The sequence below is a fragment of the Orbicella franksi genome, chromosome 14, assembly GCF_964199315.1.
Source record: "Orbicella franksi chromosome 14, jaOrbFran1.1, whole genome shotgun sequence".
Classification (NCBI taxonomy): Eukaryota; Metazoa; Cnidaria; class Anthozoa; order Scleractinia; family Merulinidae; genus Orbicella; species Orbicella franksi.
The window spans coordinates 9,138,306-9,165,248 of record NC_138158.1 but is presented as its reverse complement, the minus strand read 5'-3'; the positions used below and the strand labels follow the sequence as shown (position 1 = coordinate 9,165,248).

Genomic DNA, 26,943 nt, shown 5'->3' with positions numbered 1-26,943 from the left:
CCCGACACTATTGAATTAGCAAGTGTGCCGTCACTTGAATTGAGTCAGAATGGTGGCACACACCAAGTGGTATTCCAAACATCTTTGGTTTGGTCAGATCTTTATGTGCTTTTAGTCGGTATCTACTTCTTAAACAGAGACCTCCGGACATTTCTGGACCTCTTTCACTGCACTTGAGCAAAACAGCTTGTTTCGTGTGGAGCTGACACATTCTTTTCTGGTCACTTCTTCGCGGGAAGACTGGGTCGAAGTTTGGACCCCTTTCACCTCGGTTGTCTCCTGCGCTTGGTTACCAAGCAAGCCGTTCGCCATCTTGATAGCTGGGGGCATATTTGACCTCGAAAATTAATCCCATTTTTTTTTAAAAAATGAAGAATGAACCAGCAAGAAGACGCTTGGCCCGCATACGATGTCTTTTGGAGAGCATAAATCGCATAGAACAAGGAAAATGTTTGCCTTTACCGCTGTGTTTTGTTCCGGCTGAGGTGGAGTATGTGAGGGAAGATATCAAAAATTCGCCGGTCATAGCCATACGGAAAAAGCCCCAAAACGATGCGCAGTGCGTAGGGGAATTGCCGTCTGTTTCTAACCTTCAGCTGTTTGCATCAGGAGAGGAATTTTTCAACCATAATGGCTCCTGGATAAAGCTTTGTCAGGTAGTGCAAAATGTATTGTGATATGTAATGGGTCGATTTGAGTGTTATTAAGCTTTGTTAATGTTTGTTAATTACACTTCCGTTTCGAAACATTTACCTATTACATTTCCCTTTCGAAAGTACCCAACCAACCGAGTATGAAATTCAACCAAGGCACTGCTTGACAAAAACCCTCCAATTCTCGATAAGTAGACAGGTGATAGAATGAAAAAGTCATCAGCTTTATGTAGTGGACTCATCATTATCTTCGTCCTCATCATCAATCCTTGACTCTCCCTGAAATGTATCAGGCCTATTTACATGAACGAAGTGGATTATCAGGTATAAAACTGGTTGTTTAGATTAAGCTCAATAAGTATAGAATGATTTTTATGATAATAAGAGGTTTTGTAAAACACTTTAGAATGAAAATGAGCGATATGAAAATTGAATGACGCTTCGATGAATCCATGTCATCATTATCAAGTTCGAAATACATGATAGAATTGAATGATGACATGGAGTCATCTAAATGTCGTTCAATTTTCATACTGCTTATTTTCATTCTAAAATGATTTTTGTAACATTTTAAAAGGAAAATTAATGACAAAAAAGTTACATGACATTTCAATGACCTTGTGTCATTATTATTGAACATGAAAAAAATTAATGTCATTCAATATATGGCTTGCATTTGTAGCTGATATAACACATGTTCTGATTGGCTAATTCTAGGGCATTATTCTCCTGTAATGTCTAGGAGCCAATAACGGACCTTCAGAAACAAAGCAAAAAGCCATACACATATAATAAACAACTTATTTACATGAATCTCAAACCTTAGCCTTGCCGTATTGACCTCATTATCGCTCGGTCAATACGCCAAGGTCTCAATCTTGCTCTTTTAATAAGTAGTAAAATTTTTATCTTTAGCTTTCCTTTTAAAATCTGTAGATGTACTTGGGAAAGTTTCTGCACATGATTATTAGTGTGAGTTGCGCACCAACTGTGATGAAAATACTTCACACCATGCATGAAGTCTGTTTGTTTTCCTCATTCCAGAGGGATGTAGCCAATAAAACCTACATGTACTTGTCCTGGTTTGTTAATTGACAGGCTCAGGTGGCGTTTCTAGCCTGCAGACCTTCAACATTACTCCAACACTCTGTTTTTGAGGGAAATTTCAGCTGGTGATAATTTAGCCTTTTTTCAGCCAGTGAATTTAGCTGGTGACTGGGACTGACTTAGCTTTATCCCTGATACCACATCCTACAGTGTACATGTCACACGCAATACCATGTTACATGCACAAGTAGATTAGATGACAAAAACTATGCGTGAGTTGTGCTGCAATATCATCCTTGGTATAATCTGATATTTTTCTTTGTTTTATACATGTATACATTATTTAGGAAATAGGAAACATGTTCTATTTTTCTATTGAGTTTTGTATAAATCTACTAGCATTCTATCTTGAATGCCATTTGCTGATTGGCTATGCTACTCACTAGCTATTCTGTGGTAGATAGTGAGAAGCCTAGCAGTGTGCGCTTGGTAACAAAATGGCAGCCGCCTCTTTGCATTTTCAAAGTGTCTGTAAGGAGGATTTAGATAAAGTTTTGAAGGACTAGTAGATTTGTACTAAAACAATTAGATTATTCGCTCTTGATTTCTATGCGTGGTATTATGCCCTCGTAAACTACATTGCATCATGCGATAGAAATCTCAAGCTCGTAATCTACATGTACATATAATTGTTAAATAGAAACACAAGTGGAAGTTTGTGAGAATGTGGTATGTTGTGGGAATGTGAGCTGACAGGAGAGATTTTCCACAGCTTTTTTGATGAACTTGCACAAGTATGACTTGTTCTGGTGTGACATTTTGTTTTTATCATGGAAACAAATATAGACCTAAAGTACTGACAATCTGCACTGTAGGGAACAATGCTGAACTTGTGAATTAGTTATCTTGGTATCATTTTAAACACCTCTATAAATTTACACATTCAGTTCATGTAACTGTGATGCACATTGGAATTGCAACTTTTCTGACCGTTGATTTTCAAAAATTAAGATTTCCAATCCAATTTCCTCTCTCCTGGGACATTCAGAAACTAATTAGTACATTAAGGGTTGTTTGACCTACAGTAGACCATTGTGGTCTGTATTAATGTGCTTGTTTGAACTAGCTTGAAGCTGCATGTGCAGTAGCTTTAGAAGTTAAAACATGTATTACTAAGTACTAATAAACCAATTGAGTGATATTTGACAATTATTTGCCAAAGGCGAAATGAACATTGGTGAATATTCACCGAGACGGACTCCAGGTGAATATTCACCAACGGTTACTGAGCCTGAGGCAAATAATTGTTCTAGTATTATTTTCAGAGCTGAACGAGAGGACTACAGAATAACGGACTAAAACACAAAACACAGATCCAATTGTTTGTTTGCATACACGTATGCAGCCATAGTTTTAATAATAAGCTTACATGTACATCGATTGTGAATCAATTTACCTATGGAGTTCGGCAGTAAAACAAACGATTGAAACACTACAAAAAATAAATTCATCCAGTACCTTTGATTTGTCATTGTTCACTTCATTCACAGTTGCATCACTGTCAAAAAATGAGTAGCTTTATGTGAAGAAAAATAAATTTCGGTCAATCGCTTTGACCTGCTGGGAATCAACATAACCACTGCATTTACAATTCTTAAATTCTTTGAGTATGAGTTTTTGAAAGGCTTTTTGGTGAAAGCAGTCATTCTGAAAATTCTCCATCCTTTAAAATATCCTGGACTTGGACTGATGTCTTCCGTATAAATGAAAAATTCATTCAGCAACTGTCCATCATGTTTACTTGCCGAGATGACAAAGGTGGCGAGCTTAGTAGCCAGGTCTCAAAAATGTTACATTCACAGCCTGGCGTGGTGAATATAGTGTCATATAAGCAATCCCTCAACCAATCAGATTGCTTTTTGTTCAGCTCTGAAATTATACTAATATCATATATGCGTATGTGTAAACAGCACTATAGTTTCACACATTTAACCCCTTTTATTAATGTTTCATTCATTTTTAGAAAACTTTGCAGAAGTATTGTTCTGGCAAACAAGTGAAAGATGGATGGGTACTTTCAGTACCTTACGATGCTAAGCATGGTGTAGGCACCCCTTACCTCAAGCCTGCAGAGGGAGGCTCATCATCCAAGGGAAATAGAACAATTAAAAGGTATATGATAATTCCATTCATGTACTCTACTGCTGTACATGGCATGGGGAAGAAAAAAGAAAAAGAAAACGACAGAAAAAAACAAACAAAGAAAGAAACAAAAAGCAGAGAGAGACTTGAGACAATCCCAAACTTAAAACTTACTTTTCACTTTGCACTTCTTTCTGTGCAGTTTACAATATTATATCTTGTTAGATGTTTTGGTGTGTAGTATCGCGGTATCTTTTTACGAGTTATGCCATATTTTGACGAGTCCATAGGGTGAGTCAAAATACAAACAACGAGTAAAAATATAAAGCTATACTACCCACCAAAACATCTAATAAGAGATTTATTATTCAACTGCTGTAGTCAATAAATTTATCAATGAAAGAGGGAGAGCGTGACAATTTTGCATGCATGTGCTGACCTGTATGGCAAACAGGTTTTCTACTGTACAAATAATTGTACAATATCGCTGTATATTTGTACTGTTATTTGGACGGTATTCGCTGCAGTTGGATGATAAATGTACATACCGTACTTTACTTAAAAATATTATAATTACAGTATGCATAACTCAGAGTTAATACTCTTCGTGTAAACAAAACACTCATTTGATATAAATTTACAGGTTTTGACCTTTTTCAGTCTCAGAATCTGGTAACTATATGCAATTTGCTTTTCAATATGCATTGATAATCACCTGACTTTGATTTCACTATTTTTAAATAAATCATAAACCTTTGAGTTTGTTTTCTAAATGCTACCAAAATAAAATTAAATACAGGTTGTATTCATTTGGCTCATGCAATATTAAGTCTTTAAAAAGTGCTTACAGAGCTGTGCTATAATTTATTCCAAATTTTTAAAGAAAAGTCATGGGATTATTTGTGAATATTAACCCAGCCTTTTTAAGTAATTGAATATGCTTTACAAGGGTTGTCACAAAGTTGTTGAGCTTTAAGTACTCTTGGAGTAGGTGGTTGAATTTGCCATCTCCTTTCAAAGAATCAGACAAATACAGGTACACGTACCCTCGCAGAGTAGCTGACCAAAATTATGAAATAGATGGTGATTTGTGATGGCAGCCAGCTACATTGTGCTTTTGAAAACCCTGCTGTTAGGGTAGTTTTACACAAGTAAGCAGTGTGCAGTACCCTTTCCTTCCAAAATAATATCTTTTAAAGAACACTACATGTATAATTATACTACTAGTGGAACTGACATCATGCGTGTATCTTTCACCTCTATAATTTGGACACATCTACAGACACTTTGTTCTATCCCTGTGGTGTCTGTTAGAGTGATTCCTCTGTCTGTATTGTGAAATTCCTCTGGGCTGAAACATTACTGCATCAATTGACTCGTCCTTTGTTCATGACACTTACAGTTGGCAAGATGCGGTAGAGGTGTGCTATGCTCTTCGGATATCTGACCCACCCTCCATAGAAAGATATGCAGACAAAGAGGCTATGCGTCAGCTGAGTTCTCCTCCACCAAAGTGGAGTTTAGACGCAGATGAAGAGCTGGCTAAGTTCATGGCTGAACATGTTAACAAGCAGGAGGCATCTCTTGGAAATATCAGCAGATATGTGGAGTCAGTACAGGTTTCCTCTGTAAGTTGCTTAATCTGTTCCTGTTAAACCTTTCAAGAGTTCCTTCCAATGAAAAAGTAAATGTCAGTAACTAATTGATTTGAGGATTTTCATTCTTAATCTTCATTCCATTTTTTGTATCTACTGCATTGTTTCTTTAGAAGTTTCATTATCAGTCCACAGATACCTTGGACTTAAGAAGGGGAAACTGATAATAATTTTAAGTTCATTGTTACAAACCAGTATTTTGAAACAAATTCATGAAGTGAGTAAACAGAAAATCAATTAGGAGAAATAAGGCTGTCAGTCTAAAAGAGAAATGCAAATGAAATGTAGCATTATTGACAGATCACCATGTTGATGTTTTTAATGGATGGTGGTGGTCCACCCCCATTTGTCTAAACATCCACCCTGCATTCAGCTTTCTCTTAGATCCATGCTTTCCTTCTGGATCAGATTTCAAGTAGAAACAGCCAAGAATAATAAAATTCCCATGTTTTCCAAGTACGTTTTGCTTGCTCATTTTACATGATTGCAAGTGCAAATTCCTTTTGTCATAATTTCCTTTACAAAATCACCTCATGTGGACAATTAGGCAGTTTGAATAGCTGTCAAATTTACTATTTTCCTCAGTTACGAACTCAAGTGTCAAATGGATTTCAAATTTCTGGCAAGAAATAGATTGAACCAGATTTGCTTTATTTGAAATTTCAAGGAAGAAGAATCTAAAGATGCACTGACTGACGGCGATCCAGAGACTTACTGGGAAACTGATGGCAGCCAAGGCAGACATTGGATTAAACTATCAATGAGACCTGGCACTGTTATTAGGTAGCATAAACTTCCATTTAATTAACAGTTATTCCACAAGCACACATTGGTTATGAGATAATAGATAGCCATGATGGCTAGGCTAATGAAAACTCTTGAATTCCATTATCCAAGTGTAAGTGTTTAGTAGTGCTTGTTTTCATCACACACGCTTTTGGCGACAGTAATTTCACCGGCAGTTTATACGTCATTCTCTGCTTCGCGCGTTGCTCCAACTGGGTGTTAGCATCTTGTACCCCTGCTTCCTGATAGGGCGCAGTGGTAATTCTAGTTTCGGTTTCTGTAATATGTTTCTTTTTCCGGGAGTGGGTTATCGGCCCGCTGCCCAACCCCCAACCTGGAGGACCAGGGGCTGTTCTTCGTCTGGCCTCTACCCTTCGACCAATCCGGCATGGTTAGACCTGCCAGGGACCAAAGTCCCCACCGACACAGCTCTCTGGGTCATTGAGACACACAAGCTCCACCACCACAACAAGGTTTCAGCCCAAAATAGGGTTAGGTGGCACGCTCTAGTTGAGGACCTATGTTCCATTAGGAACGTAGAGGAATAAGGAAGTACTTGTTTTGGCTCACTGCAGAGAGTGTGATACATAGCACAGGGACTGATATATTGGTCAATTGAAGGGATGCGTGAAATGAAGCCCTAAGTGGCTTTTGGAAAACTTTGAGTTAACCAGCATTGAAATACCTCTGAACAAATTTTACAGTAACTGTTTATTCTGGTGTTTTTTAGTGTCTAAAAACAACTAGTAATAATTGTTACATGTAGTTCCTTTTAGAAAACAATTAAAACCAGAGTCAACTGTAAATATTGCTGGGAATTATTTCAATCCTGGCTACCCAAAAATTGTCTCTAAGTCTCTTCGGACACTGTACCCCTTGCACTTCTAAATGTACTCCTTGCAGACTTTCTGATTATATTATAATAATATTATCTGTACTTCATTTTCAGACAACTCCTTGTGACTGTAGATGCCAAAGATGATAATTACATGCCACACCACATTGTTGTCATGGGTGGAGACTCTGACAGCCTGAAAGAAATCAGTGAGGTTTTTATTGATGCGTAAGTCTCCTTTGCATTCTCATACATACATGTACACATGTGCATACATTGTTTTTATTTTTTGCAGATTTTTGTTTTATTGGGGATCTCCCTTTAGATTTCATGTACAGTTGACTCCTGATAACTCAGGGGAAACTGAAAAAGGTTTGAGTTATTGGTAGTTCCAGTTATCGGGAGTTGAGAACAAATGACCGGAAATGAGGAAAAAATGGTGTTTAATGTTTTTGTATTCATACAGTGTACGTTTTAATCAAATTTAATTGCAGAATAGAGAGGTCGAATGAAAATTAAAACAATACATCTCTAAAATACTTTATAAATCGGAATGTAACGCAATGTGAAAAATATAACAAAGGAAAGCAGCAGGGAGAAGTCCATGAACTCTGAACTGTACAGGTTTTTTCACATGACTGCTTCAAAGTAAATTTAGTGGTTTGCACTACAGTACACTGTTTGTTTTGACTTGTCACATATTGAAAGACGTGGCTCGAGTTATTGAGGGTAAAATTATATAGAAAATGACTTGAAGGGAAACGAAAATTCCTTCGAGTTAGCGGGAGGTTCAAGTTATCGAAAGTTCAAAGTTACCGAGGGTAAAATGATAGTAAATGTACATGACGGAAATCTAGGGGAAATCGATTTTGGGTCGAGTTAGCGCCAGGTTCGAGTTAGCGAGGGTTCCAGTCATTGAGAGTCGACGGTAGTTACTCTTCTCTTGCTATGATGCCCTGCATATGTAAATTATAACAGGCAACATGGTATTGAAACAGCAACATGGAAGCCATTGCAGTGACGAAAAACACCAAAACTTGTGTCAATTAAAACAATTTGAAATTCAGACAGGGGACATGCAAACACCCCCCCCCCCCTTCTCCCCTGACAGGGCCTCTGCTGTGAGTACTTGTCTAATCAATTTCATACAGCACAGCTCTGTACAGCTCCCCTGCACAGAGTCCATACAATAGACCTTTCCTGCATTCCAACAAACAATGGCGACGAATCGAGGTCAGGGAGGACAAAAATACAACAAATGTATGAAAATGTCCACCCCAACCTCGCTCTGGTGCTATTGTTTGTAAGCACTAAAGTTGAATTCGGGAAAGGTTTATTACATATAGTCAATTCAGTGAAAGGAACACATAATTATTCTCAATGGTACTAATTTACACCTGGAGAACAGAGGCACTGTGAGTACATACATGTACACTGTAGCATCCTTGCCTGCTGGGAACAAGCATTACATGTATGAGGTACAGGGAATGCACTCCAGAGTAACAGAATGCACTTCAGAGTTGGGGGGGGGGGGCGGGGGGCGGGGAGAGGGGCAGGTAGATATAATACTCTCAGGCACTTCATGCTGCAGACCTAGATATAAGTGTCAACCTGGTAAGCCACTAATCTCAAACACAGATGTCACCTACATGTACACTATAAGTATCACAGAATTGGTAAAGTGAAACTAGGTATACAGTCATTTATTATCCAACTGCAGCGAACACCGTCCAAATAACAGTACAAATATACAGCGATATTGTACAGGTATTTGTACAGTAGAAAGCCTGTTTGCCGCACAGGTCGGCGTGCGCACGCAAAACTGTCACACTCTCCCTCTTTTCATTGATAAATTTATTGACTACAGCAGTTGGATAATAAATCTCTTATTAGATGTTTTGGTGTGTAGCATCGCTTTATAGTTTTACTTGTTGTTTGTATTTTGACTCGCCCTACAGGCTCGTCAAAATACGGCACAACTCGTAAAAATATACAGCGATACTACACACCAAAACATCTATTAAGATATTTACACATGTACTGTAATAGTTATTTTTTGTACCCAGATACATGTGCATGTCAGTCATCTTTTGAAACTCAGGCTTCCATTTTTGCTCTCCCTGGTAGGAGTCATACAGGAGATGTGTGTATTGCAAAGAGCTTGACGCAATATTACAGCATCATTCAAATTAGAATCAAAGAGTGCAAAGGTACATTATTTAAAGCATCATTGATAATTTATTTTGAATTAAACTGAATAAATTAAATCAAGTCCCTTTTGTTCCCGCCGTATTTCTAAAGTAGCATTCATCATTGTGTGTGCTGGTTCATATGTATACTGATATCATTGCATCTGCTTACCCTTGAGTAATATAGTAATGATGGGAAGTTTAATAAATAATGTGATTTATTATTATGGGTTGTGTTTGTAACGCATGCTCTGTTTGGCAAACCGTAGGGCATTTTTCTCCCTTAATACCCATGGGCCGATTATGGGCCTGCAAAGACGAAGCAAAAAGCCATATAATTAAGAACTTATTAAGTTCGAACGTTCAATCTTTACGGGAAAATCGCAAACCTCGGCCTTGCCGTATTAACCTCGCTATCCCTTGGTCAATACGGCAAGATCTTGGTTTGAGATTTTCCCGTAAAGACCTCAGTCCCAGTCTATAAGTAGTTAGTATCATCAGGGCTGTCATTTAATATGCACTAACTGCCTGTTATGACTTACTAGTTTGCAACGGCAATTTTACATGTACAACAAATTAAAAGGGTGAGTGGTAACTCAAAATTTGAAATTGGCCAAAATGCAATTCACTCACACAGACGAGTCCTTGAAATTACAATAACTGCATGTATCATAGTAAATGGTTTGAACCCAGGAGTATCAGTAGTTCGTGTTGTGTGATCGTCCGGGTGAGGGTACAGACCTCAAACCGACCAATTTGACTAACAATAGACGGATTGAAACCGACCAACGACTGACATGACAAACTTTACACGAGCCTTTCAGCCAATACCATCATGGCTAAACTGACCAATCACGTTCAACAGACCAGACTTACAACATCATCGACTGACAAACACCATTCACTTGACTCTGAAGATGACTTCCGCTCAGGTTGTCGAAACGTCAGTCACCAACAACACTTCTATTCAGAACTTTAACTACCCTCACTCGGACGATCACACAATACGAACAACTACATGTATGTTCGTACCTTAAATTTAAGCCACTGTCTTTCAAGCTCATATCTGCTACTTACCAAGTGATAAATAAAATTTCATTATTGACAGATGAAGGCATAGACACTCGCATCCATGGTATCAAGTTAATATCAGAAAGCGAAAAAGAGCCAGGACTTAACCAAGATTTGTTTTCTTCAAAAGAACTCATCAGGTACATGTGTGTTTTGACTGAACTGAACTGAAACTGACCAACCTCAACCGTTGTTATGTACAGTATGTTCAAATTCTCATTTCTAAAATTGAAAGATATTACGAGAATCAGTGTAGTGAGGAGAATGTACGTTTTGGTCTCTAGTATGAAAGGGTAATTACATGGTATAATCCAATGTAAATGAGGCAGTGAGATACAAACCTCAGAATGCCAGATCACCATGCTATATAATGTCTTTCTGAGATTGCTTAATTAAGGTAAAATAACACAATGGGCCTATTGTTGACACTAATTTTTAGAACATCACATGGCCATTTCCGAAAAGTACATTGTATGGACCTGTTTTGAGTTTATAAAAGAATGGGAGGAAAGAGGAAAAAAACATACAGAAGTGAGTTATACTGAGCACTTGATTTCCATACTATCGCAGGTTCCCAAAATTAGATGCCGTAGATCCTGCCTTACTGTACAGAAGAGCACAAGCTTTGCTAAGGTAAGAGAAAACAGTCATTGTAATACTAGTTTGAAAGAAGTCGGCTTTTGCTATTGTACATGCAGGTACTTAGGCGGCCCACGGACTACCAGTATTCACGTTACACATGTTTAGTAACACCTGGTAGAGGCATACATGTACTGTTTGTCTTGACCAGTACCAACGCTAAGGGACACGATGTCCAGGGCTCAGAGCTGTCAATAAGGACCGTAATTCATAACCCGTCGGTAACACCTTTTTATGGCTCCGTATGCTTCATAGGTCCTTAATGTTGTGGGTGAACGTGCATTTTGTTCATCAGCTCACCCTTAAAGTTACAAAAGTGTAGGGTTGTCTTCAGATGTCTTGTGGTGCCCAAGATGCCAACCGGCCGGTGTATCTCCAATTTTTTTCTTTCGAGGAGGGCGGCTGTAGCACAGGCTAGATCTGTCGATGCATGTTTTTGTTTGATTTATATTTCCAGGGATAAAAATGCTTAGTAGAACATGTAAACAACAGTTCACGCGATTCAATGTATGGATCGCAAAGTTCCATCAGACGCACATCCGTTCAATACCTTTTATACTGCTGGCACTCTGTTTTTCTCTCGAAATTCAGCAGGGGTTATGAGGAATGACGCTTTAGCGTAAAGGAGAATGGCACAAGACATGGGCGCGGCACGTCTCGCCTTCTTCCCCACTCGGCCACCGCCATACTGCCCTTTTACGTTCACGATGACTAGAACATTCGTCTAAGTGACCCTAAGAGAAAACACCGGCTGCCAGCAGACTAAATACTTTCGTTAGACGTTCGAAATTTTTCTTAAGCCGTTCGAAATGCTGGCATCATCCGTTCGAAATTTTTTCCTCGGCCATTCGAACAGTATTTGAAACAGTTTTAAACGGCTTTAACGGCCGTTTCCCATCAGTCAGTTCTTAGTCGTTTGTTAGCCGTTTGTTGGCTGTTTGTTAGCCGTTTTCGTCCGTATATAAGCCGTTTGTTATCCGTTTATAAGCCGTTTGTTAACCGTTTGTAAGCCGTTTGTTAGCCGTTTATAAGCCGCATGTTAGCCGTTTATAGGTCGTTTGTTAGACGTTTATAAGCCGCACGTTAGCCCTTTAGAAGTTGTCTGTTAGAAGTTTATAAGCCGCATGTTAGTCGTTTATAAGTCGTTTGTTAGCCGTTTATAAGCCGTTTTTTAGCCTTTTATAAGTCGTTTGTTAGCCGTTTATAAGCCGTTTCTTATCCATTTCCATCCGTTTGTTAGCGGTTTGTTACCCTTTTATTAGCCGTTTGTTAGCCGTTTACAAGCAGTTTGTTAGCCGTTTATAAGTCGTTAGTTAGCCGTTCTCGTCCGTATATAAGCCGTTTGTTAGCCGTTTATAAGACGTTGGTTAGCTGTTTTCATCCGTTTATAAGCCGTTTGTTACCCTTTTATTAGCCGTATGTTAGCCGTTTGTTAGCCGTTTGTTAGCCGTTTGTTAGCCGTTTGTTAGCCGTTTGTTAGCCGTTTGTTAACCGTTTGTTAGCCGTTTATAAGCCGTTTATAAGCCGTTTGTTAGCCGTTTATAAGTCGTTTGGTAGCCGTTTCCATCCGTTTATTAGATGTTTGTGAGACGTTTGTTAGCCGTTTGTAAGCCGTTTGTAAGTCGTTTATTAGCCGCTTGTAAGGCGTTTGTTAGCTGTTTGTAAGCCGTTTGTAAGCCGTTTGTAAGCCGTTTGTTAGCCGTTTGTAAGCCGTTTGTTAGCCGTTTATGAGCCGTTTGGTAGCTGTTTCCATCCGTTTATCAAACGTTTGTTAGACGCTTGTTAGCCGTTTGTAAGTCGTTTGTTAGCCGTTTGTAAGCCTTTTATAAGCCGTTTGTTAGCCGTTTGTTAGCCGTTTGTTAGCCGTTTGTTAGCCGTTTGTTAGCCGTTTGTTAGCCGTTAATAAGCCGTTTGGTAGGCGTTTGTTAGTCGTTTATAAGCTGTTTGTTAGCCGTTTATAAGCCGTTTGTTAGCCGCTTGTAAGCCGTTTGTTAGCCGCTTTAAAGCCGTTTGTAAGCCGTTTGTTAGCCGTTTGTAAGCCTTTTGTAAGCCGTTTGTTAGCCGTTTGTTAGCCGTTAATAAGCCGTTTGGTAGGCGTTTGTTAGTCGTTTGTTAGTCGTTTGTTAGTCGTTTGTTAGCCGTTTGTATGTCATTTGTTAGCTGTTTGTTAGCCATTTGTTAGTCGTTTGTTAGCCGTTTGGAATCTGTTTTTTAGGCGTTTCCATCCGTTTGTGAGCCGTTTCCATCTGTTAGCCGTTTGTTAACCGTTTTTTCAGCCGCTCGTTAGTCCGTTCGTTTGCCGTTTGTTAGCCCTTCGCTAGCCGTTAGTGTACGTTTTCGCGTTACAGGTCGCATATTTGTCTTTTTGAGTACAATTACAAACATAACGCCTTCATGCATTCACTTTCAGGTTCACTGAGCTTCTGGACAGTGTGTTACATTATCTTCTTCCTTCTTGGAATTATTCAGCTGGGTCGTTTAAAGACTTGGAGGTAATACAAAACTTGATAAATTTCATAATAGAGCAGTCGTTATTTCAGTGTTGAAACTGGCACTTGTTTTCCCGCGCTTAACGTCAGCTACATGCAGTTACTTCGAGCTTTGATTGGCTCACTGTATTGTCTGTGTCCTTTGTGACTGGCTACATTGATTACTTTGGTTTTACGCCACTCAGTTGAAAACGGCTCTAATAATTATTGGTGTTAATAATAACTAGTGTTTATCAGGTTTCGCACGGACCTTGAAAGTCATTGAATCTGAAAATTGGAATTATGGCCTTGAATGACCTTGACGTTTTTGTGTTTGTCCAAAACAAAGTTTCTCATAAAAGCCAAGCATGTTATTTGATTTGTTTGTCTTTATATACTGAACTCTGTATCACCATAAAGATCCTTTCTTTTATTTCTGCCTTAGGCTATTCGACAACTTCTGCCTTTGTCCAAACACAGAACCATGCTGATTGAGAAAGTTATCAGAGAATCACAGTCTGGGTAAGGAAGGCACTACACTCACTTCAACGTCAAATTCTCACAAAACGGAGAGAATAGAACATGTAGAAAACCTGTCTCTCCCTTCCTTGGAATCACTACCCTTTATATAGCAATTCTCGAGGCCTTCAGAGACTTACAGACGGTAATTGCTCAAACCAAACCACTTGATCATGCTGCTTCTTTGCACGTGTATTCATCAACTATTCAATAGTTTCGACATTTGAAGATCAATTTTATTCTGCAGTACTCCAGCACACATGCCAAAGTTGTTCATCAACAGACGGTCAGCAGCTGAACACAGAGCTGATCCAACACAAGACCCAGATGCCAAACACTCCATACTTAACCAGGTCAGTTCACGTATGTTACATTTTCAGAGCCTACCATCATTACGTTTACTAATGAGTGCTGTCTTCAAGATCTCTGTTTTTGCTGCTGTTACTCTAAGTATCACAGCTATAATTGGGGGATATTCAAGAAATGATGTAGTGTGGGAGAGTTGATCCCCCTTATAGGCCTTATTCCTAAGGTAATCCCTCTTAAGTTAATTTTAGAATCCCAGTTGGGTCTAGAAGTAGCCATTCCAGCGATGCGGATTTTGCTCACGTGGACAGCCCAACTGGTTTTGCACGGAAACACGAGAACATTCTTGCAACGCGCGTGGAAACTTTCACGAAAGAACTGGGTACCATGTCTAAAGATAACGTGAGAGGGAATACTTGGAAAAAAAAAAGCCTAGATGCATGCATATATTCTAGGGGATGTTAACTCTCTAGTCTTAATCTGCATTTTCTCTCACAGAATATATTAATTTGCATTGACTAGCATTTTGTTATTCACTACTATACAGCAACAATAATAATAACAATAACAGTAACTTTATTAAAGTGTCGAGCCTATCTAGCCGAGGGTAAAGATCCTTTACTAATTAAGGACATAAAGAAATAAGAAATGATAAAAATAATATAACTACAGCTACCTAATTATCAATTAAAACTAGAAATTTAGTAATTATAATCATGTTATACATGTACAAGGGTAAATGTAATCGACATTTACTGGCCCCAGTTGTTCGAAAGTTGCATAACGCTATCCAGTGGATAGCTTGGTTTCTTTTGTGAACAATTATCCACTGGATAGCAATTTATCCGGTGGATAGCGTTATCCAGCCTTAGAACAACTGTTGCCTGGTCCGCAGAGGCTTATCTCCAGAAGAGAAAACCTTTCCCAGTATGAGAACGCCAGGGTAGTTATGTTAGTGTGATACAGTAAGTTTGATTTGAAGACATTATCTGACCACTGTAGTGTTGTGCTTATGCTGTGGAAATTGCTGGATGAGCAACACCTTACTTATTGTCATTTATAGTTATATGAAGGACTGAAACAAGAAAAATGTGGAGTAAAGCTGGATTACAGGTAGGAACCGCACTTTCAGTGATAATATTACAATAGCATAGTGCGTTCACGTTTAAAACGAAGGTCCATGCTGAAATAATTACACTTGTAGTGTAGTTATAGCTTTTGCGTCATATCGTATAAAAGATTTGTGACTTTCTCAGGAGATAATTAAAAGCGCCTTTCCAAAACGGTTGCAACAGCCTGCAATATAAGCTATCTCTTTCACTGGTAATTCTTGCTGCAAAGGCGTTGAATAATGTTGACATAATGTTGGACATGGCTTCTCTTTTAGGCTAGAACAGTTAGCTCTAGGCATATACCAGTTATGCAACGGTTTCAAGTGATATACCATGGAATATCCCATACCATGCCATAGAAAATACAGTGGCCAACACAATGCATTCGACATACGTGCGGTGCATGATGGGAACGTTGGATGTAATACCGTCAAATATACAACGGCTTTCCTGTATTCAAATTGGCTGTATTTTTTGTGGCATGGTATAAAACAGCGTATACTGTGGGCTTAAGAACCTCACTGTTACATGGAAGGCCGTCCAAACTGAGGATAAATTTTACTTCTCCAAGACACTCTGTCAGCCGCCGCCAGCCTTGCGTCTGTCCAAGAACAGTAACCCATCGCCATTCACTCTTTCTCCACTGTCCTACGCCATGTTTCTCTGGGTCTTCCACTCTTGCATTTTCCTTCCGGTACCCACGTCAGTACAACTCGTGGGATGGAACTGTTATCCATTCACAGCACATGCCCAATCCATGTCCACCTCCCTTCTCTTTACTTGTTCGCTGATAGTTTCCATGTTAGCTCTCTTGCCCACCTCTTCATTTGACACTCGCATGGGCCAATAGATTTTTAGAAGTCTACTGACGCAGGCACTTGTGCTGGAAAGTATCTAGATTGGCTTCATCCCCCTTTGTCATCCTCCACGATTCACACATAAATACAGCAGTAACACAGTTAAACTTCAAAACCTTTCACTTTGTTCCTCTGATGTAGATGGTCAGCAAGATACGACCAGTGGTGGGAGTGTAAATTCCTGTCTGAAGGAATTATTGACCAAGGTTAGTATATTGACTTATTCGTTGGGTGCCCCCCCGGCCCCGAGAGGGGGGGAGGACAAGTGACAGAGTAATGCAAGGGGAAGACAATGCGAGAAGATGGATTCTCAACGTGGAAAAAAAAACTTGGAGAAATAAAGAAGGGGGGGGGGGTGGCTACACTCGCAACTTAACAGTAACACCTTGTAACAGAGGTATCAAGAAGTGGTGAAAACTTCTGAAGAATGGGTCAGACCGACAGTAAAACTTATGCTAATCAGGAAGTTCCTTTTTGACTATGAAATTATCAAGTGGACCAAAACTAGTGACATGACTGTGGTGCTGTTTTGTTTTAGGTGGTGGTTTTCGGGACTCACTCGCAGACATGGCTGAGGAGCTTTGTCCAAGTTCGGTTGAAGCACCCATACCGGTTCCTTTCTTTATTCGCAGTCCCAATCAGGTATTTCTCAGGTCCAGTGCACTCAAGGTTAAAAATAATGATTTGAAATTCTTTTGTCAGAACATTGTAATGTAAAACAGTTAATGAAAAAGCTGCTCAATAGCTTTTATTTGAGTGGTCCAAAACTAGGCTTTCGTCAGTGTCAAATCTCTATTGATTCTCTCGTCAGTTTCAAATTTCTATTGACTCAAAAGTTAGAAGCAATTTATAGGACATAATAGATAGTACTGCTCAATAAATTTCATTTGAATGATAACAAACTAGGTTTTAGTCTATAGACTCAAAAGTTAGAACCGCATTGTACGGCATTATGAATAGTGCCACATGAAAGTACTTCCCAATAGCTTTTATTTAATTGAATGTTCACACACTAGGGTGTCATTAACAGATGTGTAAGCAGAAACCCACATTAGTTTCTGGTTTTAAAAACCATGTTGTACACCATAACAAACAAACTACTCAATAGCTTTTATTTGACCGTTCATGTACCAGGGTTTCATCCACAGACTGAAAAGGTAGAACCACCTTTTACAGTTTAAAAAAAATGTCACATGGAAGTACTTCAGTTTTTTCTCTGAAAACAAAGTTGACACTCCAGGCCCATGTCATGGCATAGTTGTGCAGTATGCGTGTGTGGACGATGCAAATAAATTGAACTTAATTGTCACGAGGGTAGCCCTATTTATTATCAGTATCTGGAAATTGTTCTGACCTTTGAGGGTTTTTGGCGCCAGACTTTTTCTCAAAATTAATGTGTGGTACTGAGGAACGGAGTCACCACTCTGATTTCAACTTGAATCCCTCAAGTAACTCACCGTCGAACATGCCTTTTGTTTCAGTTACACGACTCTTCAAATGTAAACAGAGATGCGTACGTCCCTAATCCTTCTTGCAAGCAGTTCGGCAAGTATGAGTGGATTGGCATGTTAATGGGTGCCTGCCTTAGGAGTAACAGAGAACATCTGGTATGGAGTGGCTGTTGTGGTTTTAGTGAATATCTGCGGCCTCCTTAAAGGAGCTCAGTCACGGTTTAGCATATAGAAAAGTTTAGCCTCAATTTTTCAAATTCGTCGTTTGTAATCCGTGGTAATCTTCTCCATCCTTAGCCATCCTTGTTCCTTTATGGTTTATCATTATGTCTTTGGTGTTTTTCTATCTTATTAAACTGTTATTTTCAGGTTTCTTACCATTTAAAGGTAATTTTGTGTGTGGCCAAAATAACTCAAAATGCCGTGACTAAGCTCCTTTAAGATGCTGCCTTTTAAACTAAAGGCCTAGCGAACGATTCATTTGTGGTGCGCAATTGTGTACAGTGATTAGACTGTACTGCATGTTCATCCTCTGAACAGTTTCTCTGAATCATCCATTCTTGAGTGCTTTCTGCTTCTAAGGCATTGCAAGCATTACGATGTATCATGTATCTACAGTATTATTATCTGCAAACTTTTTCGCATTGGTTGTCATTTAGAGGAGGCGCGGTGGCCTCGTGGTCAGTGCGCTCGTCCCCGGATCGAGCGGTCCGGGTTCGAACCCAAGCCGGGGACACTGTGTTGTGTTCTTGGGCAAGACACTTAACTCTCAGTGCCTCTCTCCACCCAGGAGTATAAATGGGTACCGGCGAATTGTTGGGAAACCCTAACGATGGACTAGCAACCCGTCCAAGGGGAGTAGAATTACTCCTAACCGCTTCATGCTACAGAAACCGGGATAAGCTCCGGCAGCTATGAGCCAGTCGGCTCCAAGGTTTCACCTTTTTTTAGTCAATTAGAGAATTTAAGAATGGCGTCTACGGCAAATGGGAAATGGGAAAAGTTGCAGGCCTCTGGTCTTCTTTTCGTTTCCTCTAATCCTGAAATAAATCCAACAGAAAAATAGAAAAAAAACTTCTATTCACAACAAATACAAATATTCTCACTTAAGTGTACTGACGGCTAAAGACAGACAGCAAAAGTTGAATTTTTGCCTTTGACATTTGCCGCAAGCGTCATAAACCAATGTCTTTCCCAAACTCGGCAACTTTTCTGTTCAGAGTCAAATCGCTAAAGCACTGTAATCTTACTTGGCTTCCTGATATAGACGCTGCAATCAAGCTTCTTTTCTTTCCTTGAAGGTTCTTTCACTTCCTTCGTTTGTGTGGCGGCAACTGGTCGGCGAGAAGGTCACGTGGTCACGTGACTTTATGACGGTTGATTTGGCTCAGGTACGTCAGGTTTTCAAGCACTGAAGATACATTTGCTTGCAATTTTCTGTTCAAACCTTAACTTCTGATAAGTTTCTAGTTTTAAGCATTTATCATAACGTTTTTTGCGTTACACCCCACTAGGTCAAGTTACTGGAATCTCTAGAATCAATCGATAAGGATTCTTTTAATATGAAGTTTGAAGGAGTCCTCACATTCACAACAGTAAGTTCACTGTTTATTTAAAGCTGTCTTTCACGTTTCATTCTCTCTGTTGAGTCAACAAATACTGAAATAATAACACGAAAACAAAAAAAAAAGCTTTAGGAACAATGCCCTACAATTTTCAGCAAGTTATTTTTCCCAAGTAATATGGCTTTCAGCTGTGATTTGAGCACATTTTCTAATGTGGCTCTGAGCCTTAAAGGAACAACACTCAAGAAATCGCCATTCATCCCTCTATCAACCTCGGCGTGTTTTCCCTTTTCTCTTTTTTTTGCCTACTTTTATTTAACCCACGTGGCTTCCAAAAAATGTACGGGTAGGCAGAGCCTTTTTGTCATAATGGTTCATTTTTCATACAGTTCAACCCTGGTTTCCGCACACTGCGTCACTTGCCACTTAAAAGGTTTGCAAGTGTTCATTTGTACTCTTTTAGTGGAAAAAGACAAAGTGAGAATAAAGAACTCTAGAGTGAAATACCCGCACCTTAACTACTGTCTCTCTTTCATGTTCTGAGTGTGACTTAACACACATTTTTATGTATCTGAAATATTTATTCTCCACCAGCACGCGCTCTCATTGGGTACTTTGAGGTCACATGATATCTTAATTTAACAACGAAACTGTTTCCCGCTAAAAGTCTATGGCGTCAGAAAGTCATAGTACACTGTCACCCGCGCCGGCGAATATGTTGACCAACCAGCGGCGTTTTCACCTTGATCTTGAAATGTCTTTGTTGTTCTATAGCACAAATCAATAACCAGTCCCTTGAGAAACCATCTAATTTTGTTTCCCTCAAATGTGTGTCCGGAAACTTATTTTAAAACTGTTTCCCCCGAGTGGTGCTTCTTTAATCATGCAGTTGGAAAACACTTGTTTCTCATCTCTACCCCGACAGGTGTTAAGTGACAACACACTAGTAAATCTTGTACCTGGTGGAGCGGACAGATTTGTTGAGTATGAAGAAAGAACGGAGTACATTCAACTCGTGCGCAACTGTCGAATGTGTGAAGGGAAAACGCAGGTATGAATACTATTAGTAATTCTTGAAATAGTTTTGAATTAAACAGTACTTGAAGCTTGAAATTCCAGTCCGCTGACGAGATTGCTGCTAAAACGTCACAAGGAACTCTGTGGTTGACACATTCTGATTTTAAGAATACGATTTTGTGGATAACTCGTTGAAATATATTTTTTTGTGTGTGGAAGATGCATCTGAAATAGTAATCAGGGATTTGGCGTGAATTTTTTCTGAACAAATCGTCCCTTGAAGGCCTTCGGAAACGTAAAAGATGTGACACTACTAGGAGCTAAGACGCTTTTGTGGTTAACCTCACACGAGACTGTCTACGGTCGTTTGTTCCCCTATCCCACCCGCTTGCATTTTCCCTACTTTTAATTTCTTGCAGTTTTAATCTTGTCCGCGCCCTCTCTCGACGACGTTAGAGATAACTGGTCAGTGAACAGACTACACACGCATTGATGGAATTAGTGTGTCCAGTTTGATCTGCAGTCATACGAGAGATGAACAGATTGGGCGACCAGAGTATGTTGAAAATATCGAGGAGTATTTAATCACAAGGAAGAACTCAATAGACCGCGCGCCACGGTGGACGGTGGACACCGTGTTATTGAATACCTTGTTATTGAACAGTTCATTGAGACATTCTTGTTGTTCAGTAGCACTGTAAATTTTTCCTTTGCACAGTCCTTCGAATGAAATTTAATATTTCTAATTGTCCGTTTATTGTACAAAGATTTTGCGACATAACTTTGTCTTGGGAGCAAGCTTTGTTGGAGCTGAGTTGTCAGGAGACTTATTTCAAAGGCTAAAACAATGTATTCTTGCTGTGCTCTACGCCTTTCATTAGGGATGTCACCAGGTTAAACTATCTTTCATACGCAGATCGAGGCAATAAGGCGAGGTCTTCTTAAAGTTCTTTCCCAGGCTGTACTCGACCTTCTTACTTGGCAGGAACTGGAAAGGAGGGTGTGTGGGGATCCAGATCTAACAGTGGAGGCGTTGAAAAAATGCAGTAAGTATTCACTACTTACTGTTGATTGACAGGAAAAATTAGACCTTTGACATCAAAGAAAGCTCAATGATACGCGAAGTAACTACCAAGGGTTGGTAACAAACTACTTAACAAATTGAAGTCAGTTTTTCATGCGTCTGTCCTGTTTTTGATCATGAATTTCGTCATAACATTGTCAAAGTAGCTGTGGATCCACGAGGCAATAGCCGAGTGGATCCGCAGACTACTTTGACATTGTCAATAACAGGACAGACGCATAAAAAACTGACGTCAATTTGTTTTTTACGATAAATTGTCAAATCGTCCGCATTCACTCGTTGACGCATCGCACAAATTATAAATTGGTGTCTATCCGCTTATTGACAATGAAAATTAGCCAATGAGCGCGCGAGAATTCCTGTAGTTATTGTAAAAAAAGATTTTGTCAACCACATAATACGCCCCAGGGTGTTTAACCTCCCCTCCCTCCCACGAGTATCGTATGCACCATACCCGCTGTTACGTGCAACCCGCTGTTGGGCAAACAGCCAATCTCTTCCTCGATCCCACGCTCTCTCTCCTCTTCTTCGGACAAGGGTCGAAAAGGAGATAGAGCCGTGGTTGAAACAATCCTTGTGTCTCGCTATTTGAACGCAAATTTCCCAAGTGTTGCGCTCAACCTTACTGAGCGTTGTAAGCACGAGCCTTTTACTAATACTGGCAGTAGCTACTTAAACATAGTTTAGTGCCAGTGTAGAAGCCAGTACCACTTTCATAGACCCTATTCATAATTTAGGCTAGCTGGGCTCATTTTAATACTCACAAAACAATTTTTAATAGGCAGTCATTTATGAATAGGGTCTGTTGTCACTCAAGACAATGTTAAAACGTGCCTACACGGATTGCGTAATGCAATTCAAACCTAATTATGCAACTAACGTGCGACTGTTAGTATAAAACGTTGTGTTATTTTCAAACGTGTTTCAAAAGCCAATGACATTCGTTGCATCAAACTATGGTTATATACGACCGCCGTGCTTTAAAAGTCGAACTCGGCAAAGTAGCCCCTTGAAAATCGACCGTAATACGTATATGCCTCACTGGTTCAGGAGTTGAACTACTCCACCATAATTTGAGGAGATTTTCCTTTACTTAACAGCACTTCTCTCTTGATATTACCATAGTGCACTATGAAGATATCACCGAAAATGACCGGCGGGTCAAATTCTTGTGGAAAGCTTTGGAGAATTTCACAAATGGTAAGATAATTTTTTTTGTGGTTGTTGTTGTTAAATGTCCACCTTTTCGTCTCTGCTTGGCTTATCCTATTTTTATGTTCATTTGCCCAGATGATCGAAGCCGATTTCTTCGTTTCGTAACCGGACGGAGAAGACTTCCAGCTCCATTGTATATTTGTCCGGGAAGAAGGTGAGACCGAACATACAGCTGAAAGTGTGTTGACCGCTAGATTGATATATACCATTGCATAGTAAGCTCTTTTACTGCCAAAGTCAGAGGTTACCGACACATATATAGCACCGATGGAAAGCGTGGTTTGAAAGAAAAGGATTTCGCTGCTAGGTTTTGACGTGATTTTGGAACTTTTGAGGTGGGTTTTCCACCCTTTCGAAGACGAACCGAAAGTATATTTCAGTTGCAATCGCTAATATTTCTTGATTTATCTCTAGGCTATTAAGTTTCAACCAGGAAAGCGTCTCGTTTTTTACACGTACACATCCTTTTTACGGCCTTTACACGTGTGGTTTTTTCAGTGTTAGAGTCAAACGTTTTGTCCATCAATGTTAAACTAAAACAACAGTAACAAACTGGTAGCAAGGCTGACGCTGCGGCAAAAGAACAAATATATCGGGCGATATTACAACTGTGACCGCAAGCGAAGTCTTTCTCGGGGACTATATTAACTTTGATTATTGATATTGGTTGATATGAACCTCGCGACTGGGCAATAATAACGATTTTCGTCCTAATCCTTTAATTACCAGCCAAATGAAAAGAACAGCCCTTTGGCACTGTGGCGCCAACTTTGTAATCAGATTCCAGTTTAGTCGCGCATCATGTGCAGCTTAATCGTTTGATACTAAATGGATCAACCTTCACTGAATACTGTGTGATCTTTTTTCAGTTCTGTGCAAGCTGATTCATTACCTGAAGCTGCCACCTGTTCCAGCACACTTTTTCTACCGGAATATTCAAGGTGTGGTCAAAAAAGTGGCGAATTTGTTTTTTTTCCCTGTAATCAATTCAAGATTACTACTTCAGTCCGAATCAGATTAATGGTTTGATAGGGAGCGGGTATTAATACTGTTTTCTCGATTCATCTCTTGTGCTTGTCTTTTTTTCTCTATTTGTGTTCTTCCTTAGAGTGAGTTGGCGTCGGCGACACACGTTTCGCTTTCGTAAACGGTGAACGTTATTTTAGAGACACTTAAAAATTGCTTTACTGTGATCGAAAATTTCAACGGAAAAAATACAATTCGCAATCCAAATCCGAACCCGAAACATTTAGCATACTAACATGGCATCCCCCTCACCACCACCACTTGGACGCGTCAACACCCCGAAAGCTTTCACTATTAGCTATCGCTATCCCCATGCCTAATCTAACCAAGGCTTAACAAAATGTAACTTAGTTCTAATAATCGCTTGTTCGAAGCTTAATTTTATTATCAGAGCGTAGTTTTGACCTAGTCATGCCCCGATCCAGATCAGAAATTGCTTTTACCGTTACAAAAGGCTTGATTACTTATGATAGAATCGACCCTTCACAAAAGGTTAATCACCCTCGTTGACTCTTCCGACGAATCTCTTCTTACATTCGAATTGTACGAAAGTTTAAACTAAACCTCGATGGCTCTGTCCACTCGTAATAGTTTCATAAAACTAATGTCTGGTGTGGCATCCAGACTGAAAGAAGGATTCCTATTCTTATTTCGTGATCTCTTGCTCCGATAAAGTATCTTAAGTAATTTCTTTTACTTTCAGTGCGAAAGTAGCAGAGGAAAAGATACGATATGCTGCTTACAACTGCTTGGCGATCGACACAGACGTCAGCCCTTGGGAAGAGTAACCGACGAACGCGTGTCAAGTGGGCGAGATAACGCGAGAAAGAACCGAGTGTTATACGACTTTAACCGAACTCTACACGACGAGAATCGAACTATGCGAAGCCGGAACCAAATCCTGCACGATAAGAACCGAAACTTGCACGACAAGAACCGAACCATATACGACAACAGACGAATCCTACGCAACAATAACCAAACCGTGCACGGCAATAACCGGACCCTATACGACAAGTAGCTAACTGTAACCGAACCCTGCACGACAAGTAGCCAAATCTATGCAATTGTAACCGAACCGTAGCCGATGAGAAGCTAACCGTGCACGACAAGAGCCGAACCCTACACGACAAGGATCGAATCCTACGCAAAAATAACCGAACGCTACACGACAAGTAGCTAACCGTACACGGCAAGAACCGAACTCTAAACAGCAAGATCAAAACCCTGTATGATAACAACCGAACTGAATGCGACAAGAATCGAACATTGCGAAGCAAGAATGGAACCCTTCAATTGAAAAAAGGAGGTCTCACGAAAACCTATGCCAATGCCGTGGATTGCCGTGGATTGCCTCGATGTTCAAGGCGACTAAATGTTGCCATTTTTATTATTATTATTTCATCCGCGAATGAATAACGTGCCAAGATGCCTGGCTGATTTGGGGCTATAAAAATAATTTTGACGCCTTGTCGTTTTGAGATTTCTTAAGTTACGAGATCTTTTTAAGTCTCCTTGCGGTAAGGGGCTGCACTGGCGGTTATTGTGTTGATATGCACAAATTATAAAGCAGCTAGCAGTCTTATATTTCCTTTGCTGAATGTATTTTCTTATCATGAATTTTACAATATTAGGAGATATAAACTTTAATTTAATATTGTAGAAAAATTTAATCTACTTTGTAAAAAACAAATAAACTATCAATTATCCAATCAATTTATCAACCATTCAATTAAGAAATTTGAAATCACTTTTTGATAGCAGTAGCGCCAAAGAGCTAGTAAGCTGATAGTGATTATAAAACAGTACTAACCTTTAAACGAAATAAATAATTATTAAAAACAATGCAGTGAAGAAGACAACAGCGGTTCAAAAAGCCGCATTGGAGAATACCCTCTGTGAAGGCGAAAAGTGTTAGTTTTCCAACAGTTTAAATAAATTCTCCTTGGCCGAATCAGATTTTGAATCACCGCATTCGCTGTTTTTGTGATTGCCACGTTTCTGATCCATCTATGTTTTATATATTAGTACAGCAATTTGGATATGATGGGTCATTATAACCACTCGTTATCAATTGATGCTACAATCATGGTATCAGAAAGCTTACCAATCGTTGGTGAACACGTTATTAGTGATTTATACGCCTAAGCAAGACTACGATCATTCCCGGTCGCCGCGACGCGGAGGACGATCCATCCGACTTTACGCCTGCACTCACCTCGCACAGCGGCTTTCGTTAACGAAAGTTTCGAACCTCTGCGGAGGAGAGAGAGCGGTGTGGAAGGCCATGGATATCGGACTTCCAGTTGATTACGCATGCGTAGCTGACAAACGAGACGCTGGTGTTTTACAGTTCGACTACTCGAACCGGGCCACCTAGAACAAAACTAACCAATCAAAACGTAAAGTGAGAACAATGGATTGGCAGCTTTCTCATGACGGCAAACAATAAGGGTCTATTTGACATGGATGCAAGTACTATCTACTCCTTTGCGTTATATCAGTAGACTCTCAGAGATTCAGTCCTTGACGGCGAATTATCATAATTATAAATTTCGCTCGAAAACTTTAGCTTGAAAACTCATTTTGCGACGAAACCAAAACCGTTGAAAATTAAGCTTAAAAAAGTAGGAAACTAACCAATCGGCAAATTCCAAAGGTTCCCGTGAGGTTTGTTAAGAACTATCGTTCGTATTCTGCAATGTTGTTGGATTATTTAGATTACGTTCTGATTGGTTAGCCATTTTCCAAGTGACCAGGTTCGAAAAGTCGCACCGTAAAAACTAGTCAAAATCGAGCCTGTAAAGGCGTTGCACGATTCGCTGGGACTCCTGGGATATAATTGACAGGCCGGTGTAACTCTGATACAAATAGCTCCATTCTGTAGACCGCTGACTCCAAACGCGGACCGTAATTTCGATATCACAAACCGTCGAATTTCCTTTATTCTCCAACAGTAAACAAGTGGATTAATTTAAGAGTTTAAGACGAAATCCGATAGGAAATCGAGCAATTTCAACTTTTAGTGGACAAAAACCTTATACCAGAATAATTTTAAGTATATTACAGTCCTTTTTGCATTTTCTAACAGCTAACGATATAAATATTTATCTGAAATAACACCAAAAACAATTTCCCATGGAAAATCGAGGAAATAAATTTCAAAGTTCAGAGAAATTGTAGAAACAAATTTCATCATCAGTTTCATCTCACCAGTACTTTCAAGTATTTCATATGAACTCAGTTAATTGAAATTCAATGCAAAGGTTGCTTTCAAAGTAATACCGTGGAGAAAAAAATAAACAC

At 39.5% G+C, this 26,943-nt stretch overlaps 1 protein-coding gene across 2 annotated transcripts; it reads left to right on the top strand.

Moving 5' to 3' along the window:
* The first annotated feature begins 29 nt into the window (after positions 1 to 29).
* Positions 30 to 26,174, top strand: LOC145468444 (E3 ubiquitin-protein ligase HECTD3-like). Of its 2 annotated transcripts, XM_081452164.1 has the most exons (23): positions 31 to 656; positions 3,724 to 3,872; positions 5,245 to 5,470; positions 6,165 to 6,280; positions 7,233 to 7,346; positions 9,246 to 9,328; positions 10,416 to 10,518; positions 10,949 to 11,011; positions 13,428 to 13,509; positions 13,931 to 14,007; positions 14,252 to 14,357; positions 15,374 to 15,423; positions 16,421 to 16,485; positions 16,818 to 16,921; positions 17,761 to 17,886; positions 19,032 to 19,121; positions 19,245 to 19,325; positions 20,221 to 20,346; positions 21,229 to 21,358; positions 22,522 to 22,596; positions 22,687 to 22,765; positions 23,481 to 23,552; positions 24,341 to 26,174. In XM_081452164.1, the coding sequence occupies exons 1-23, from the start codon at positions 369 to 371 to the stop codon at positions 24,423 to 24,425; spliced, it is 2,490 nt and encodes an 829-aa protein (XP_081308290.1). In that variant the 5' UTR covers positions 31 to 368; the 3' UTR covers positions 24,426 to 26,174. The 2 variants fall into 2 exon arrangements, with proteins under 2 accessions (XP_081308289.1, XP_081308290.1); XM_081452163.1 differs by lacking the exon at positions 24,341 to 26,174 and having other exon boundaries at positions 30 to 656; positions 23,481 to 24,321.
* Positions 26,175 to 26,943: the final 769 nt, after the last annotated feature.

Excerpts from the sequence above, each read along its gene's own strand:
- LOC145468444 (XM_081452163.1), top strand. The coding sequence starts at position 369 with ATGAAGAATGAACCAGCAAGAAGACGCTTGGCCCGCATACGATGTCTT. Across the intron at positions 19,122-19,244 it reads TGACGGTTGATTTGGCTCAG|GTCAAGTTACTGGAATCTCT; the intron begins GTACGTCAGGTT and ends ACACCCCACTAG. Across the intron at positions 21,359-22,521 it reads GGAGGCGTTGAAAAAATGCA|TGCACTATGAAGATATCACC; the intron begins GTAAGTATTCAC and ends ATATTACCATAG.